The sequence below is a fragment of the Penicillium solitum genome, assembly GCF_028829755.1.
Source record: "Penicillium solitum strain IBT 25940 chromosome Unknown utg000008l_segment0_segment0, whole genome shotgun sequence".
In the NCBI taxonomy this organism is placed as follows: domain Eukaryota; kingdom Fungi; phylum Ascomycota; class Eurotiomycetes; order Eurotiales; family Aspergillaceae; genus Penicillium; species Penicillium solitum.
The window spans coordinates 284,625-297,334 of NW_027072127.1; the positions used below are offsets into that span (position 1 = coordinate 284,625).

Sequence of the window (12,710 nt, forward strand, 5' to 3'; positions counted from 1 at the left end):
TACAAGCAAGGCTTGCTCTAGCAATCTTATTTATTTTTTTAATGAGATTGATTCAAATTCTATCCATGGCTCTTCTCATAATCATATCTAATCCGACTTATCCAAGATCATTGATTCTCAAATTCCATCCCAGCACCCTTTCTAACAGCCCCATAAACAGCAGCAACGTCTCCCTTGGCCCCCTTGACCTCCTTCACACTCTCTAGCAGCCCATCCATAACCTCGACATTCTTCATGCGCAATCCTCCCTCTTTCGCAATCCCATAAGCATGCCCCAGATCCTTCCTAGCAAGATCGACTGCGAAAAGCGGCTCCTCCCGGGTACAATAATCCCCGCCCACCATCCTCTCCGCATAATTAGCAAACGGCCCTGGCGCAAAAAGCCCAAGCCATTCTTGCAATGGCTTAACACCAAGCCCAGATGCCTCGGCAGCAACCAGCGCCTCAGCAAGAACACCAACAGTATTAAGAATGAATGTATTACCCAGTACTTTCAGTGTAGACGCACGTCCAACATCGATATCACTTCCGGTTCCAGATGAAAGGTCAATCGTTTTCTTGGCCACGACACCGTCAAAGAACGGTCGCACTTTCTCAATTGCCGCACGCTTTCCGGCCGGAACGACGATAAGTTGTCCCGCATCTGCCATATTCGGCGCCCCGAAGACAGGACATGCGACGAATCCCGCTCCGCGCTCGTTGAAAGCTGCTTCGGTTCGTCGGGATGTATCTGGGTGCACGGTCGAGCAGTCGATGAAGGTTTTGCTAGATAAATCTTGTGGGATTGTGGGGTCCGAGATGATTGCGGTGACGATTGAGTCGAGGGCGGCGTCATCGCCAACGCAGGTGAATATCAGGTCGGATTGGTTGACAGCCTCGGTGAGGGTTGGTACGGCTTTCGCGTTGGTGAGTTGCGAGGCGTGGGTGGTTGCTCGTGCGGCTGTGCGGTTATAGAGGAGAATGGGGCCTGTTTGGGGACCTTTTTGGGCGATGTTTTGGCTCATGCCCTGGGATGGTGGGTTAGATAAGGTTTATTTGGATTGGAGGGGAGTTGGGAGTTGACTTACACGGCCGATGTTGCCGAGGCCGATCCAAGCAACTCTAGGTCCTGTCATGATTGTTTAGTAGATATGGATATGTGTATACAGGAGACTGTAAGATCGTTGGGGAAGTATTGGGCCTTTATAAGTGTGGGGTGTGGGGTAAAACGGTTCAAATATTAGCCGGTGGGCATAGCCTTGGAGGTAGTACATAGATATTTATACAGGTACAAACGTTTAATTGTACCCTAGAAATTAGCCTATTGGCATCTGTATATCACCATAAGTCAATCGTGATACCCAAGAGCTGTCCTAGCCAGAAAAACATAAGATCTCATATTCACAAAATATCATATCCAACCTAAAGCCTCGACTTCTCAACAATCGCAACATCCTGGAAAGGTAACCCGAGATACATCCACATGAATGCAAACCTATAACAATCAGCATCTCTTTATCGTATAGAGACCCTCCCAGACCTACCGATCACTACCGAAAAACGGCTCCTCCTTTCCGTCAGCATTCCGCACCCAAAACCACGGCGCGCCATAGGCTCCCTTATCAAGAGCAGTCTGAGTATTAGCGGTCAAAGCCTGCTTGAATTCCGGGCTTGACGCCGCAGCTAGGATCTCCCTAACTTCGGAGTCGGAGTACCCGTTGCTCTGGAATACCTCAGCCAACTTCTCTGGCTTGCTGATATCGATGCCTTTGTAGAACATCCACTCCCACAGCGACAGGAAGGTTGTTTCGTACTTCTCGCGTGGGAAGTGACCTTTGATGTAGATCATGCATCGTTGGGGCTGGCTCGTTAGTGAGGAGGAAAACATTTGGAAGACATGGAGATGATGATACCATGATTGAGAGGATCGGGAAGAACTCGGGTGTTTGGATCTGCGGGACTCCAAAGTATTTACATGCTCGCTCCGAGTCGAACTTGGAGTACGTTGCTTTGGCAGGAAGTGTCCAGGGGGGCTTATTCCCTGTTCAAAGTGTCAGTAATTCTTATATTAATTGATAATAATATCCAAGTATGATATTTGGATAATGCATTACCTGAGCCAACATTAATCCCGCCTAAGAAGACCGGGTGGAATCTGTTTTTATTAATACACATACAACCCATGTATACCAACAACTAGGGACATGCTTACTCAATCTCGACCCCATGTGATTCTAGAGCTTTGCGATTTTTTCGTAGATAAAGTGTCGCATAGTATGAGTATGGCGACACTGTCAAAGCAACAATTAGCAAATGGAATTCATCAATACAGGGGGTGGAGCTGAGGAGTTGCATACCACAGTCAACGTAGGCGTCAATTTTGCCTGGCATGACGAGTATGATGAATGGTAATACTCTATTTAATCACAATATTATCAATTAGCCCAGTTGAACCAGCGAAGATGGAGTTGATTATAGCGTAGAGGTTAGGGGCCGAGGTGGAGATGGGCCGAGGTTCGCCGACGATGATGAGGTGATCATTTTATTTCAGCCCAATTTGGCAACTATTTGTTACCGAGTTGTATACCGAGTTGTATATTAGGTTTCATTTGGGAAAACAAAATAGTAGAAAGCCAATATAGTTCGTTAAATGCATTTAAATTGGGGTATTTAGGAGATGGATAAAATATGTGCTAATGATTCTGTATGTCATGCCTCTCTACTCAATCCTTGCGGCTAATAGCCGACTGTCGAGTATTGACCAGATCCAAGTCATAGGGATTCTCTTCATATTGCGCTGCAGTCGCAACGCGATGCAAAGACCGACCAGATTGCCGAGACGCGCGGGACGCATGACGCGCGATGGTACCCCGGGATGGAACAGTAGACAAAGTATCAGTATCACTGGAGTGGGCATCATCAGCTACCCGAGCCACTGACTCTGCCTTCTCATCCTTCTCTGAATCAGGCTCCTCGCGGCGGATCGCCTGGTTTCTCTCAGCAAGGCGGCGCATAAAGGCATCCGCCTCTGATGCGTATGTGCACCGCTGTCTGATGCGGGCGCCATACTTGTAGAAGAAGAACGGGAAGGGCACGCATGCAAGCGCCAAAAAGGCCGGGATGGACGAGGCCCAATGAATGCCCAGGTTATGGTACATGTAGGTTGTGAAAAGGGGGAAGGCCATGCCGAACAGTGAGCGGAGGGCGGAATTTGCGGCGAGCACGGAGGCAGAGAAGATCGTGTACGAGTCGATAAGGTAATTGAACACACTGAGGAAGACGAGGACCATGCCGAACCCGAAGGGCGCTCCTGCTGCGACCGAGGCCATCCAGTGGATGTTAGGCGAGTTGGTCCAGGCAAACCAGAATAAGCCGATTGGCAGTGCTATACCACCGACCATGCTTGGGGGTAGTCTCAGCTCCGGGGCGAGTCGGTCGGTGGTCTGGCTGCACTTTTTGGCGTAGCGGAAATTTTCAGGGAACGTGTATACCACGGCCATTACCATACCGACAAGGATTCCGAGGAAGGCGAGACCGCCGATGCCTTCGCTCCAGCCGCGGACTTCTTGGAAGACGATTGGGTAGGCGGCGAAGAGCATATAGAGCGTACCGTAGATAATTGCCATATAAATGGAGAACAGTAGCACAATTGGCTCACAGAAGAGAAGGATCCATGGGCGGGAAAGCGCGGTTTTCAACGTCTTGCCTAGAGGAGCGGGACCACGGTCGATGTCGAGCTGACTGCGATACACTTTCCCAGTTAAAGTAGACATCTTTTCTGCGCGACGGCGCAGTAGAACAGGTGCATATGTCTCTGGTAGCAAGAAGATGATACATAGCCAGAGCGTACCCGAGAATGCAGCAAGGAGTCCCTCCACCCACCTCCAGCCGGCAGCGGTAGCTAGGAATCCTCCGATGACTGGGCCTAGTGTCGGTCCTAGGAAGGGTGCAGCAGCAAAAAGACTAATAGCGATACCACGTTGAGAAGCAGGGAACATATCCGCAATAGTGCCACCTCCATTTCCAAACGGCGAAGATCCAAAAGAACCCGCCAGGAATCGCAATATAATAAGTGTTTCAATGTTCTTTGCACCCGCCGCGCCGGCATTGAACACGGTGAGAAACATGAACGATATGGTAAAGATATGTCTCCGGCCGAAGATCTCACTAAGGGGTGCCCAGATCAAGGGCCCAATAGCGAATCCGAGCACGAAGAGGGATACGCCTAGAATGACGATTTCCTGGGAGGCACCAAAGTCCTCCATGATCTGGCTCATTCCGCCTGAGAATGCCGATGAGACCAATGACACTGCGAGAGTCACGAATGATACTAGGATTGTAATAGACCATTTTTTAATCGGGCGGAAGTTCATGGGGTTGCGCGGGTCGTCAGGGATCCAGACAACGGCGTATGGATCGTCTTCAGTGCCTGAGCCGGCGTATGAAAATTGCATGACTTCCTCGGTGACGACCTTCTGGTCGAAGATCAGGCGCCAGAAAGGAATTTTGGAAGGCAGCATAGCCTCGGCCCCGTCATTGGGAGCTGTCATCTTGATGGGCTCAGACCAGGAGCTATGTAGTGATGTGGAGTAGTGATATATCTATTAAAGGGGGGTATGATGGTCAAAACAGCAAAATCAACGAGAATGTTAAAATGTTCAAAATCTGAGAATGAGATAAGAAAAGAACGTGGATATTCAAATATAACCGAAAGCAGCCTCGGCTCAATAATCGAATAATCAAAACCTCCCCCACTCTCATTAACATAAAATTTTACGTATGTATATATATGTTGTATATCTCGGCAATGAAATGCCATTGCAAACTTTTTCGGTGGAGTCCAATATGAGCCCCGAAGCAACCTGACTGGCCCAAATGTCGGCCCGAACGCCATATTTACGGCTTCCCGAAGGCTTCGATGGCTTGGCAGATATACAAGGGTTTCTGTTTTTACCTAGTTATATGTTACATGTAGGTAGGTATATATATACATATGTATACATGGATTGCATTATAAAGAGACAAGTCTAGGAATGAGCATTGAATCAACAATATCATGCATAGAATACAATGCTTTAAACCACCTTGTCCCCAATATTCCTATACTTCATTTCATAATTTCATACTGTTAGACCCGTCTAGAATCACTGATGGTATATTGCACATTCAATGAGAAATCAATTGTTATTCATCCTTTCCAAATATCAACTGGGTGGGGGAGAAACTGTAGCTCGTCATACCTATGACATGGCGTAGGAGGCACTTAAAGAATTATTTACATACATATACCGGTAGTTGAGAGCTGGTTATACGTAGATAATACCTATACTTACATGTAGTGAGCCCTAATGGCCACTTTATGTTACTATATAACTCTTTATCTAACTATTCCATTCATCCATGGATATAAGGATATATAGTGCCATATACAATTGTATCATATACTGCCAAGTACCAAATATATCAACTTATACTCAAGATACCGAGATTGGAGCAGCCCCAATCACCATGGCGTTGGTTTGATGTATCTTCTGCTCCTCCTTTGACTGCTCGACAGCTAGCAGCAAGCGCGTGGAGCGGATATGAAGTTCTATCCAGTCAACACGGGATCCTCTCCACAGGAGCAATGACTGACCTTGCAAAATCACCTCATACCCAACCCAAGAGTTATCATCCCGATCATCTTGATGTACGAGGACTGGGAAAGATGGGTCCCACGCCTTTGGCCGCACGCGCATTTTTAACCCGACGGTTTTGCTCGTATCTACCCACAGTATATCGTCGTCGGAAGACATCCGCGCCTTTTCAGAACCCCCTTCCCAGTCAGTCTCAGTAGTCCTTTTCATCTTCTCACTTTGGCTGCGCAACCACTCCCTCCATAACCGAACAACCCCATCCTCGATAGTCGATGCACTCAACAGCAACAACGTTCCCGGCTTAACTTGTACTAGATTGGCCACCACACATAACTGTGAGAAATCCTCATATCCGTCCAAATTAACCTCACGTATCACTGCATCTTCTTTTTTGCCTTGTGGACCCGCATTCATGTCAGCCCGTATGAACCCCGCCACCTCCGACAACAGAAGCATCCTACCTGGCGAGAAACCGTACTTCGAGCCATATTTCCCCCGTTCTTCTTCTTCCTCGTCATCATCGTTGCTTACCTCTGGATGGAAGCGCGAATATAGCCCCGTTACTCTACCAAGCTGGTGGGCGGTATCGACGTTCTCATACAACGAACCCGCGCCATCATGACGCTCGCTCAGGCCATCTGTTCCGAGGTATTTGCAGAAGACGTGTGGCTCGGTGAGCTTTGAGCTAGGGTGGAAGCATTCCAATAATAATTTGTATTCCTTGAGTGGTATGGTGAGAAGTAGGCGGTAGTGGAGGATTCTTAGAACTAAAGCGTGGAATCGGTGGTTGACTGATGTGAGCGGGAGAAGTGCCCGGGTTGAGAAGTCGGACAGAATTTGGATAAATACCTAAAGATATCGTTAGAGTCATAGCCTATAGTCTTCTCTGTAGACATACCTCGTTGGGTAACGAGTCCAAGGTCACCGCGGGGTTGGCGGGGTTCATAGTGGTTTGATTATTGTGTGTTAATTGAAACGCAATCTGAGAAGAGACGCCATTGATGATAGTTAGTATACCCCAATGGGTCAATTAATACAACAGACAAGAGACAACAAGTCTATGTGAGTTGCAGTGTTGCTGATAATCAATCTATGTTGGATCTATATTGTACATCGATGTGCAACACCTCATGAGGACGATAAGCGATAAGTGACGTCATACCGAGGCGGGCATAAATTTCCCTTTTCGGCCTTTTGGGGGGGGGGGGGGGGGGGGGTTCCAGTCCACTGTCAATCCACTCCCAATCCACTACCAGACCACTGCCAGTCCACCTAAGCACCCATGTGGGACAGCACCCGGGTATTCTCATTTTTTATCCGTTAGTGGCGGCGCTAAATTACCTCTTTTGACTACATTCAGGTCAAACAGTTCCCCCAAACGTGCGTGTTTCCCCGGAAAACTGCGGGATACCGATTCCCTGTACGGCTCACCGAGAGACGGAGGTGATGCCAAGACGTTGTATCCCAATATATATTGTTTCTACAACTTCTACTATATTAGCACATTCGGCGAGATCCGTCGGGACTCCTATAGACATAAATAACACTTGGCCTCGCTTAACAGTTGTAACCTGACACATTCCTACTCCGGAGACCCCGCCTCCCCACCAGAAGTCCAACCCCGAGTTCCTTTTTAAACATTTTCGGGGATTTTCTTTTCTTTTCCTTTGTTATTCTCTCTTCAAGGTATTCTTGTGATCATTCCAATCTATAGCGCCATGGAAAACGTACTCGATGACATCTCCCACCGGAGATACAACCCCCTTCGTGGCTCCTCCATCTTGGTCTCTCCCCACAGAACCAAGCGTCCCTGGCAGTGAGTATCATCGTGACAAAGGCACATTCCGAAACAACTTCGCTAATCATACAACAATCTAGAGGAGCCCAGGAGAGCCCTTCCAAGACTACCCTACCCAACTACGACCCCAAATGCTACCTCTGCCCCGGGAACGAGCGCGCCCAGGGCGATACCAACCCCAATTATGAGAGCACTTTCGTATTCGTGAACGACTACAGCGCAGTAAAAGAAGAACAAGCGGCCTATGAACCGTCAAACCAGGATGGTACGTTCAGCTGCTCAGCCCGTCCGCACCACCCATCCCAAGCTCACAAACCACAGAACTCGAATCGCGGTTCCTCAAAGCCGAGCCCGTAACCGGCAAGTGCTACGTGCTCACCTTCTCATCCGCGCACAACCTCACCCTCGCCGACCTGGCACCTCGCGAGATCGTGCCCGTGATTGACGCTTGGGCGGAAATCTACACAGCACACTTGTCCCCAACGTCCCCGCTAGCGAAAAACGCACCTGCCACAACACTCCCGCCAACCTCCCCCTCAGCAAGCGTTACCAAGCCAAAGGAGCAGTACCGGTACATGCAGATCTTCGAGAACAAGGGTGCAGCGATGGGGTGCTCAAACCCGCACCCGCACGGGCAGGTTTGGACGACTAGCTCAATGCCGGAGGAGCCTGCCGCCGAAATGGATCAGTTGACCAAGTACCGCCAGCAGCACGGCGGTAGCCACCTGCTAGAGGACTATGCGACGTTGGAGAGCCGCAAACAGGAGCGCGTTGTGTTTGAGAACGAGGCATTCCTGGTTGTCTGTCCGTGGTGGGCGACATGGCCATTTGAAACGATGATTGTTAGCCGCACGCACAAGCGCGCGCTGGTGGATTTGTCAGAGGCCGATAAAATGCTTCTTGCTGAGGCGATCGCTGAGACTACCCGTCGCTATGATAATCTCTTCGAAACACACTTCCCTTACAGCATGGGCATTCATCAGGCGCCGCTGGATGGCACCGAGGAGGAGATTGAGGCATCTTACCTGCACTTGCACTTCTATCCACCTCTGCTGCGAAGCGCTACCGTGCGTAAGTTCTTGGTTGGTTATGAGCTTATGGCCGAGCCTCAACGTGATATCACCCCCGAACAAGCTGCTGCCAAGCTGCGGGCTTGCGGTGGTGAGCTGTACAGGAAGAAGATCGATTCGTGATGTGTCTCGGAATTAAAAGAAAAAAGAAAAGAAACGACAGTGATGAAGTCTGGGCAGGGTTATACCAGAGTTGAAGATATTTTCTCCTATATGCATATATATTATTTCCCCCGCAAAAGCTTTTGTGCCGAAGCGTTAAGTTATACATAGTTTGTGGTCCAACATGGAATGCTCAGTTCCTCCATGGCTATCTGTGCCATGTGCTGCGCTGCGTCGAACTATTTCCCGAAGCCATCCTCTTTTCCAAACCCACAGATTTAACCCAGGTACGCCTCGCGCTGGGTGAACATCCAAGCCAGCGAACCCGACGCAACAATCAAAGGGTTCAAGAACCGGCCCTTGAGGGAGGCATTGCCGAAGACGAGCTCGCCAATAAAGTGTGATAGCGCAATGCCATATGTCCACATGCCAAGGTCGTATGCGACAGAGTTTGTAATGTTGTAAGCAGCGGTCATGCGAATGACTGCAGAGAGGAAGGTCCAGGTTCCGAAGATGCGGCCGGAGAGCGGAGTTGCGGGGACCTTGCCATTACTGTAGAGTAGGGAGGTGTATTCCGGCGCAGCGTAGGCTTGCAGGCTGTTAAGAGCGGAGACGACCGAAACCTATATAGAGAGGTGGTTAGTTCAGATTGGGATTGGTATCTAGGGGTTCGGAGTGGCAGTGGTAATGGGATTGGAGAGGGAGACAGAACTTACAAAGAAAAGCCATTTGGGCAGGAAGCCCTCGGATTGGGGGAGATAGGCGAGGTATTGCTCCATTTTTGAGTGAGTATGTTGTTGTTGTTTTTTTGGCTTGAAAGGAGATTGGGGTTGTTTTTCTGACCTTGAGAGGCCGAGGATGTTCGGGGGGAGTCTTGGCATTGATCTTCCCCAACAACCTTGGAAGCCTCGCATCCGTTTGCTCAACTTTTTTTTTACCTTCTATCAACTTCGCGTTATTCACGTTTTCTTTGCTCATCATGGATCTCTCGAAGCATATTGAGTGTCTATCCCAATGGCCAGCCCATATTACTCCTGGCTTACCTACTTATGGAGCCCTGTTCCTCCTGGCGACTGGTGGGCTGGTCATTGCCTGCAAGGTCTGGACATTCGTGCGGGTGCTTCTCAGCCTGTTCGTGCTTCCGGGTAAACCGGTAAGAAATTCAATATTCAGTCCTTTAACTTTAGTGGGATGAAACTGACTAGAATTATTGAAAAGCTTCGCTCGTTCGGTCCCCCCGGTAGCTGGGCCGTGGTAACGGGCGCCTCAGACGGTCTGGGCAAAGAATTCGCACTGCAATTGGCCAAGTCCAAGTTCAACATTGTGCTCGTATCACGAACAGCCTCGAAGCTGGCAGCCCTGTCAGAGGATATCAGCAAGCAGTTTCCGCAGGTGCGGACCAAGACACTCGCAATGGATTTCTCACGCAACGCCGATGCCGACTACCAAGCGCTGGGTGAACTGGTCTCCGATCTGGACGTGTCCGTACTAGTCAACAACGTTGGCCTGAGCCACTCGATCCCCGTTCCGTTTGCGCAGACCCCCGCCGCAGAGATGGCCGATATTGTGACCATCAACTGCACCGGCACGCTGCGCGTCACCCAGCTTGTCGTTCCGGGCATGATGCAGCGCCGCCGCGGTCTGATTCTGACCATGGGCTCTTTCGGCGGTCTCCTGCCCACCCCGTTCCTCGCCACTTACTCCGGCAGCAAGGCATTCCTTCAACATTGGTCTACTGCTCTTGGCGGCGAGTTGGCCCCTTACGGCATTGATGTGGAACTTGTCCAAGCCTACCTGATTACATCTGCCATGTCCAAGATCCGTCGTGCCTCGGCTTCTATCCCTACCCCGCGCGCTTTCGTTCGCTCTGTTCTCTCGAAGATCGGTCGCAGTGGTGGATCGCCTACCTACGCTTACAGCTCGTCGCCCTACTGGAGTCATGGTATCATGGCTTGGTTCTTGACTTCTGTTTCTGGAACTATGGGCAAGCTTGTTCTCGGACAGAACAAGTCTATGCACGAGAGCATTCGGAAGCGCGCTCTCCGAAAGGCTGAGCGTGAGAATGCTAAGAAGAGCACTTGATTTGCCCGATTTGCTGTTGTTGTCGAGTATAGGGAAGATACGATGAGAGTTATACTTTTCTCGGGCATGATACATATATTATTCGAAATGCATGATGTGTTCGAATGGGTGTATAAACGAAAACAAAAATCATCATCACAGTAATAGGAATAATATCAGTTCTATCTCAGTAGTACCGACTTATAGCCCTGGAGGTACCCGACATCACATCAGTCGAGTTCTTATCGATAAGCTCTTATCACCCCGCTTCCAACCTTCCAGGGTTGGAAGCTCTGGAAGTTCTCTCACTGTGGATAGATCTCATGTATCATCTATAACGACGGGCTCGAAACTGCACATGTTACAGACAAACTAACTTGACGCATTTGGGTGCTCTATATCCAAAGTCGTCATGTCTCAAATGACCCACGGCAGTGGCGATGATGCCTTGAACAAAAATTCCACAGAATCAAAGACATCGACCTGTGACAATCGCATTCACCTCCTTCTTGCGGCAACTGGTTCAGTTGCGACTATCAAAATAGCCAATATCATCAGCGCCCTCTCCCATCATATCCACAAGCTCTCGATAAGAGTAATCCTCACCACCAAAGCCAAGCAATTCCTAGCCGGTCAGTCCGCCGAGCAGCCCACCGTCTCGTCCCTCATTTCCCTCCCCGGTGTGGAAGCCGTCTACGATGATGAGGCGGAGTGGGGGCCAGAGCCTTGGCGCCGTGGTGTTGATATCTTGCACATCTCTCTCCGACGCTGGGCAGATATCCTTGTCATTGCTCCTCTTTCCGCAAATACCCTAGCCAAGCTCGCCAATGGACTTAGCGATAACCTATTGACCTCTGTGTGTCGGGCCTGGGATACCGATGGCCATGTTGACGGGAAACGAAAACGGATTGTAGTTGCACCGGCCATGAATACGGCTATGTGGCGGCACCCAGTGACCTCTCAGCATATCCGGGTGCTAAAGGAGGAATGGGGCGTCAGAAAAGATGAGAGCAATGGAGAGGAGGTGGGCTGGTTCGAGGTTCTACAACCGCAGTCATCCAAGGTTTTAGCTTGTGGGGACGTGGGGAGTGGCGCTATGTTGGAATGGACCGAGATAGTCAAGGTCATCGAAGACAGGTTAGGGTTGAGTGATGAGAATCCATCCTAGAGTCGTTAAGATCTGTGCTTTTCCATTCCTCCTGGATTCCAATTTACCACATCTTGTCCCCAGTCACCTACCCCCAGCCGAATCTGTGGTGACATTTCCAAATCATTCTTTTCGAGGTCCTTGATGGAACCTTTACAATGTCTTTTCTTCCGCTATTTTACGTATTTCGTTTTATCTAACACCATAGGGCCCTTCGGATTGCCCCATGCATTAGGGACCTTGTCTTTTCAGACCCAGCTAGCTGGAATCGTGAACCAGAAATCTATCGGCACTCCACTTAGATCCCCTCCGTAGCCGCGAAGAAGCTTTACAACTTCGAGGAGATGGTATTGTATATGTGCGTAGATCTGAGAAAGATAATCTGCGACAGTGTCCACAGCTCCCTTTTGGTCGGGCAGCTGCAGGATATTTGAACCAGTGACCGTCCTCAGCATTTCATCGTCGAAGTCACCATGCTGGAAATTTTTGTCTAATAGCAGCTTTGTCCAGGCATATGCTTGCATGCCTGGCTCAACCTGGTACCCCCAGAGCGGTGGTTCTCTATTGTGCGTGTATGAGATTAGGGACGGGGTGTCAAAACCACTGGTGTCACCCGGAGGCCAACGGGTTATAAAATGAATACTGTCAGTGTCCGCTTGGCCAACTGCATTGGACTTGATGGCACAGGCTATCGCTATTTTCAAGCGAAAAGATCGGGTATGTCAGTAAAAGAAATGAATAGGCTATTGACGGAAGACGGGCTTTCTTACCTGTGAAGGTGGAACCGTAGTCCACGGCCACAACAAGCTTGTAACCACTCTCAACTTCCATAATGCTCTCGAATCAAGATATGTAATGTTTGTGCTAGGGCCTTGGAAGGACAAGTTGAATTGAAAACTCAGCCTGGATGCTTAGTG

General features: G+C 49.5%; 9 protein-coding genes across 9 annotated transcripts; 3 read left to right on the forward strand and 6 right to left on the reverse strand.

The window, feature by feature from the left end:
- Window positions 1–107: 107 nt before the first annotated feature.
- Window positions 108–1,115, reverse strand: N7455_009365 (NAD(P)-dependent oxidoreductase; the record flags this gene model as incomplete). The annotated part of the gene is made up of 2 exons (XM_040955760.2): window positions 108–1,007; window positions 1,068–1,115. 2 exons carry the CDS (start codon window positions 1,113–1,115, stop codon window positions 108–110), a joined length of 948 nt encoding a protein of 315 aa, XP_040813647.1.
- A 286-nt stretch (window positions 1,116–1,401) lies between these two features.
- N7455_009366 (putative DSBA family oxidoreductase) lies at window positions 1,402–2,370 on the reverse strand (the record flags this gene model as incomplete). Its single annotated transcript, XM_040955906.1, has 6 exons — window positions 1,402–1,474; window positions 1,524–1,840; window positions 1,893–2,020; window positions 2,094–2,134; window positions 2,192–2,270; window positions 2,337–2,370. The coding sequence occupies 6 exons, from the start codon at window positions 2,368–2,370 to the stop codon at window positions 1,402–1,404; spliced, it is 672 nt and encodes a 223-aa protein (XP_040813707.1).
- Window positions 2,371–2,702: 332 nt separating this feature from the next.
- Window positions 2,703–4,529, reverse strand: N7455_009367 (MFS transporter; the record flags this gene model as incomplete). The annotated part of the gene is made up of 1 exon (XM_040955786.2): window positions 2,703–4,529. The coding sequence occupies one exon, from the start codon at window positions 4,527–4,529 to the stop codon at window positions 2,703–2,705; it is 1,827 nt and encodes a 608-aa protein (XP_040813662.1).
- A 924-nt stretch (window positions 4,530–5,453) lies between these two features.
- Window positions 5,454–6,561, reverse strand: N7455_009368 (uncharacterized protein; the record flags this gene model as incomplete). Its single annotated transcript, XM_065606187.1, has 4 exons — window positions 5,454–5,569; window positions 5,615–6,010; window positions 6,077–6,464; window positions 6,514–6,561. 4 exons carry the CDS (start codon window positions 6,559–6,561, stop codon window positions 5,454–5,456), a joined length of 948 nt encoding a protein of 315 aa, XP_065460150.1.
- Window positions 6,562–7,333: 772 nt separating this feature from the next.
- On the forward strand, window positions 7,334–8,606 carry N7455_009369 (UDP-glucose:hexose-1-phosphate uridylyltransferase; the record flags this gene model as incomplete). Its single annotated transcript, XM_040955791.2, has 3 exons — window positions 7,334–7,431; window positions 7,494–7,678; window positions 7,735–8,606. 3 exons carry the CDS (start codon window positions 7,334–7,336, stop codon window positions 8,604–8,606), a joined length of 1,155 nt encoding a protein of 384 aa, XP_040813671.1.
- Window positions 8,607–8,863: 257 nt separating this feature from the next.
- Window positions 8,864–9,364, reverse strand: N7455_009370 (Erg28 family protein; the record flags this gene model as incomplete). The annotated part of the gene is made up of 2 exons (XM_040955811.2): window positions 8,864–9,208; window positions 9,302–9,364. The coding sequence occupies 2 exons, from the start codon at window positions 9,362–9,364 to the stop codon at window positions 8,864–8,866; spliced, it is 408 nt and encodes a 135-aa protein (XP_040813652.1).
- Window positions 9,365–9,470: 106 nt separating this feature from the next.
- On the forward strand, window positions 9,471–10,826 carry N7455_009371 (ketoreductase). Its single transcript, XM_040955919.2, has 2 exons — window positions 9,471–9,738; window positions 9,804–10,826. The coding sequence occupies exons 1-2, from the start codon at window positions 9,565–9,567 to the stop codon at window positions 10,665–10,667; spliced, it is 1,038 nt and encodes a 345-aa protein (XP_040813800.2). The 5' UTR covers window positions 9,471–9,564; the 3' UTR covers window positions 10,668–10,826.
- Window positions 10,827–11,058: 232 nt separating this feature from the next.
- N7455_009372 (uncharacterized protein) lies at window positions 11,059–11,814 on the forward strand (the record flags this gene model as incomplete). Its single annotated transcript, XM_040955902.2, has 1 exon — window positions 11,059–11,814. One exon carries the CDS (start codon window positions 11,059–11,061, stop codon window positions 11,812–11,814), a length of 756 nt encoding a protein of 251 aa, XP_040813750.1.
- A 227-nt stretch (window positions 11,815–12,041) lies between these two features.
- On the reverse strand, window positions 12,042–12,624 carry N7455_009373 (uncharacterized protein; the record flags this gene model as incomplete). Its single annotated transcript, XM_040955836.1, has 2 exons — window positions 12,042–12,487; window positions 12,564–12,624. 2 exons carry the CDS (start codon window positions 12,622–12,624, stop codon window positions 12,042–12,044), a joined length of 507 nt encoding a protein of 168 aa, XP_040813636.1.
- Window positions 12,625–12,710: the final 86 nt, after the last annotated feature.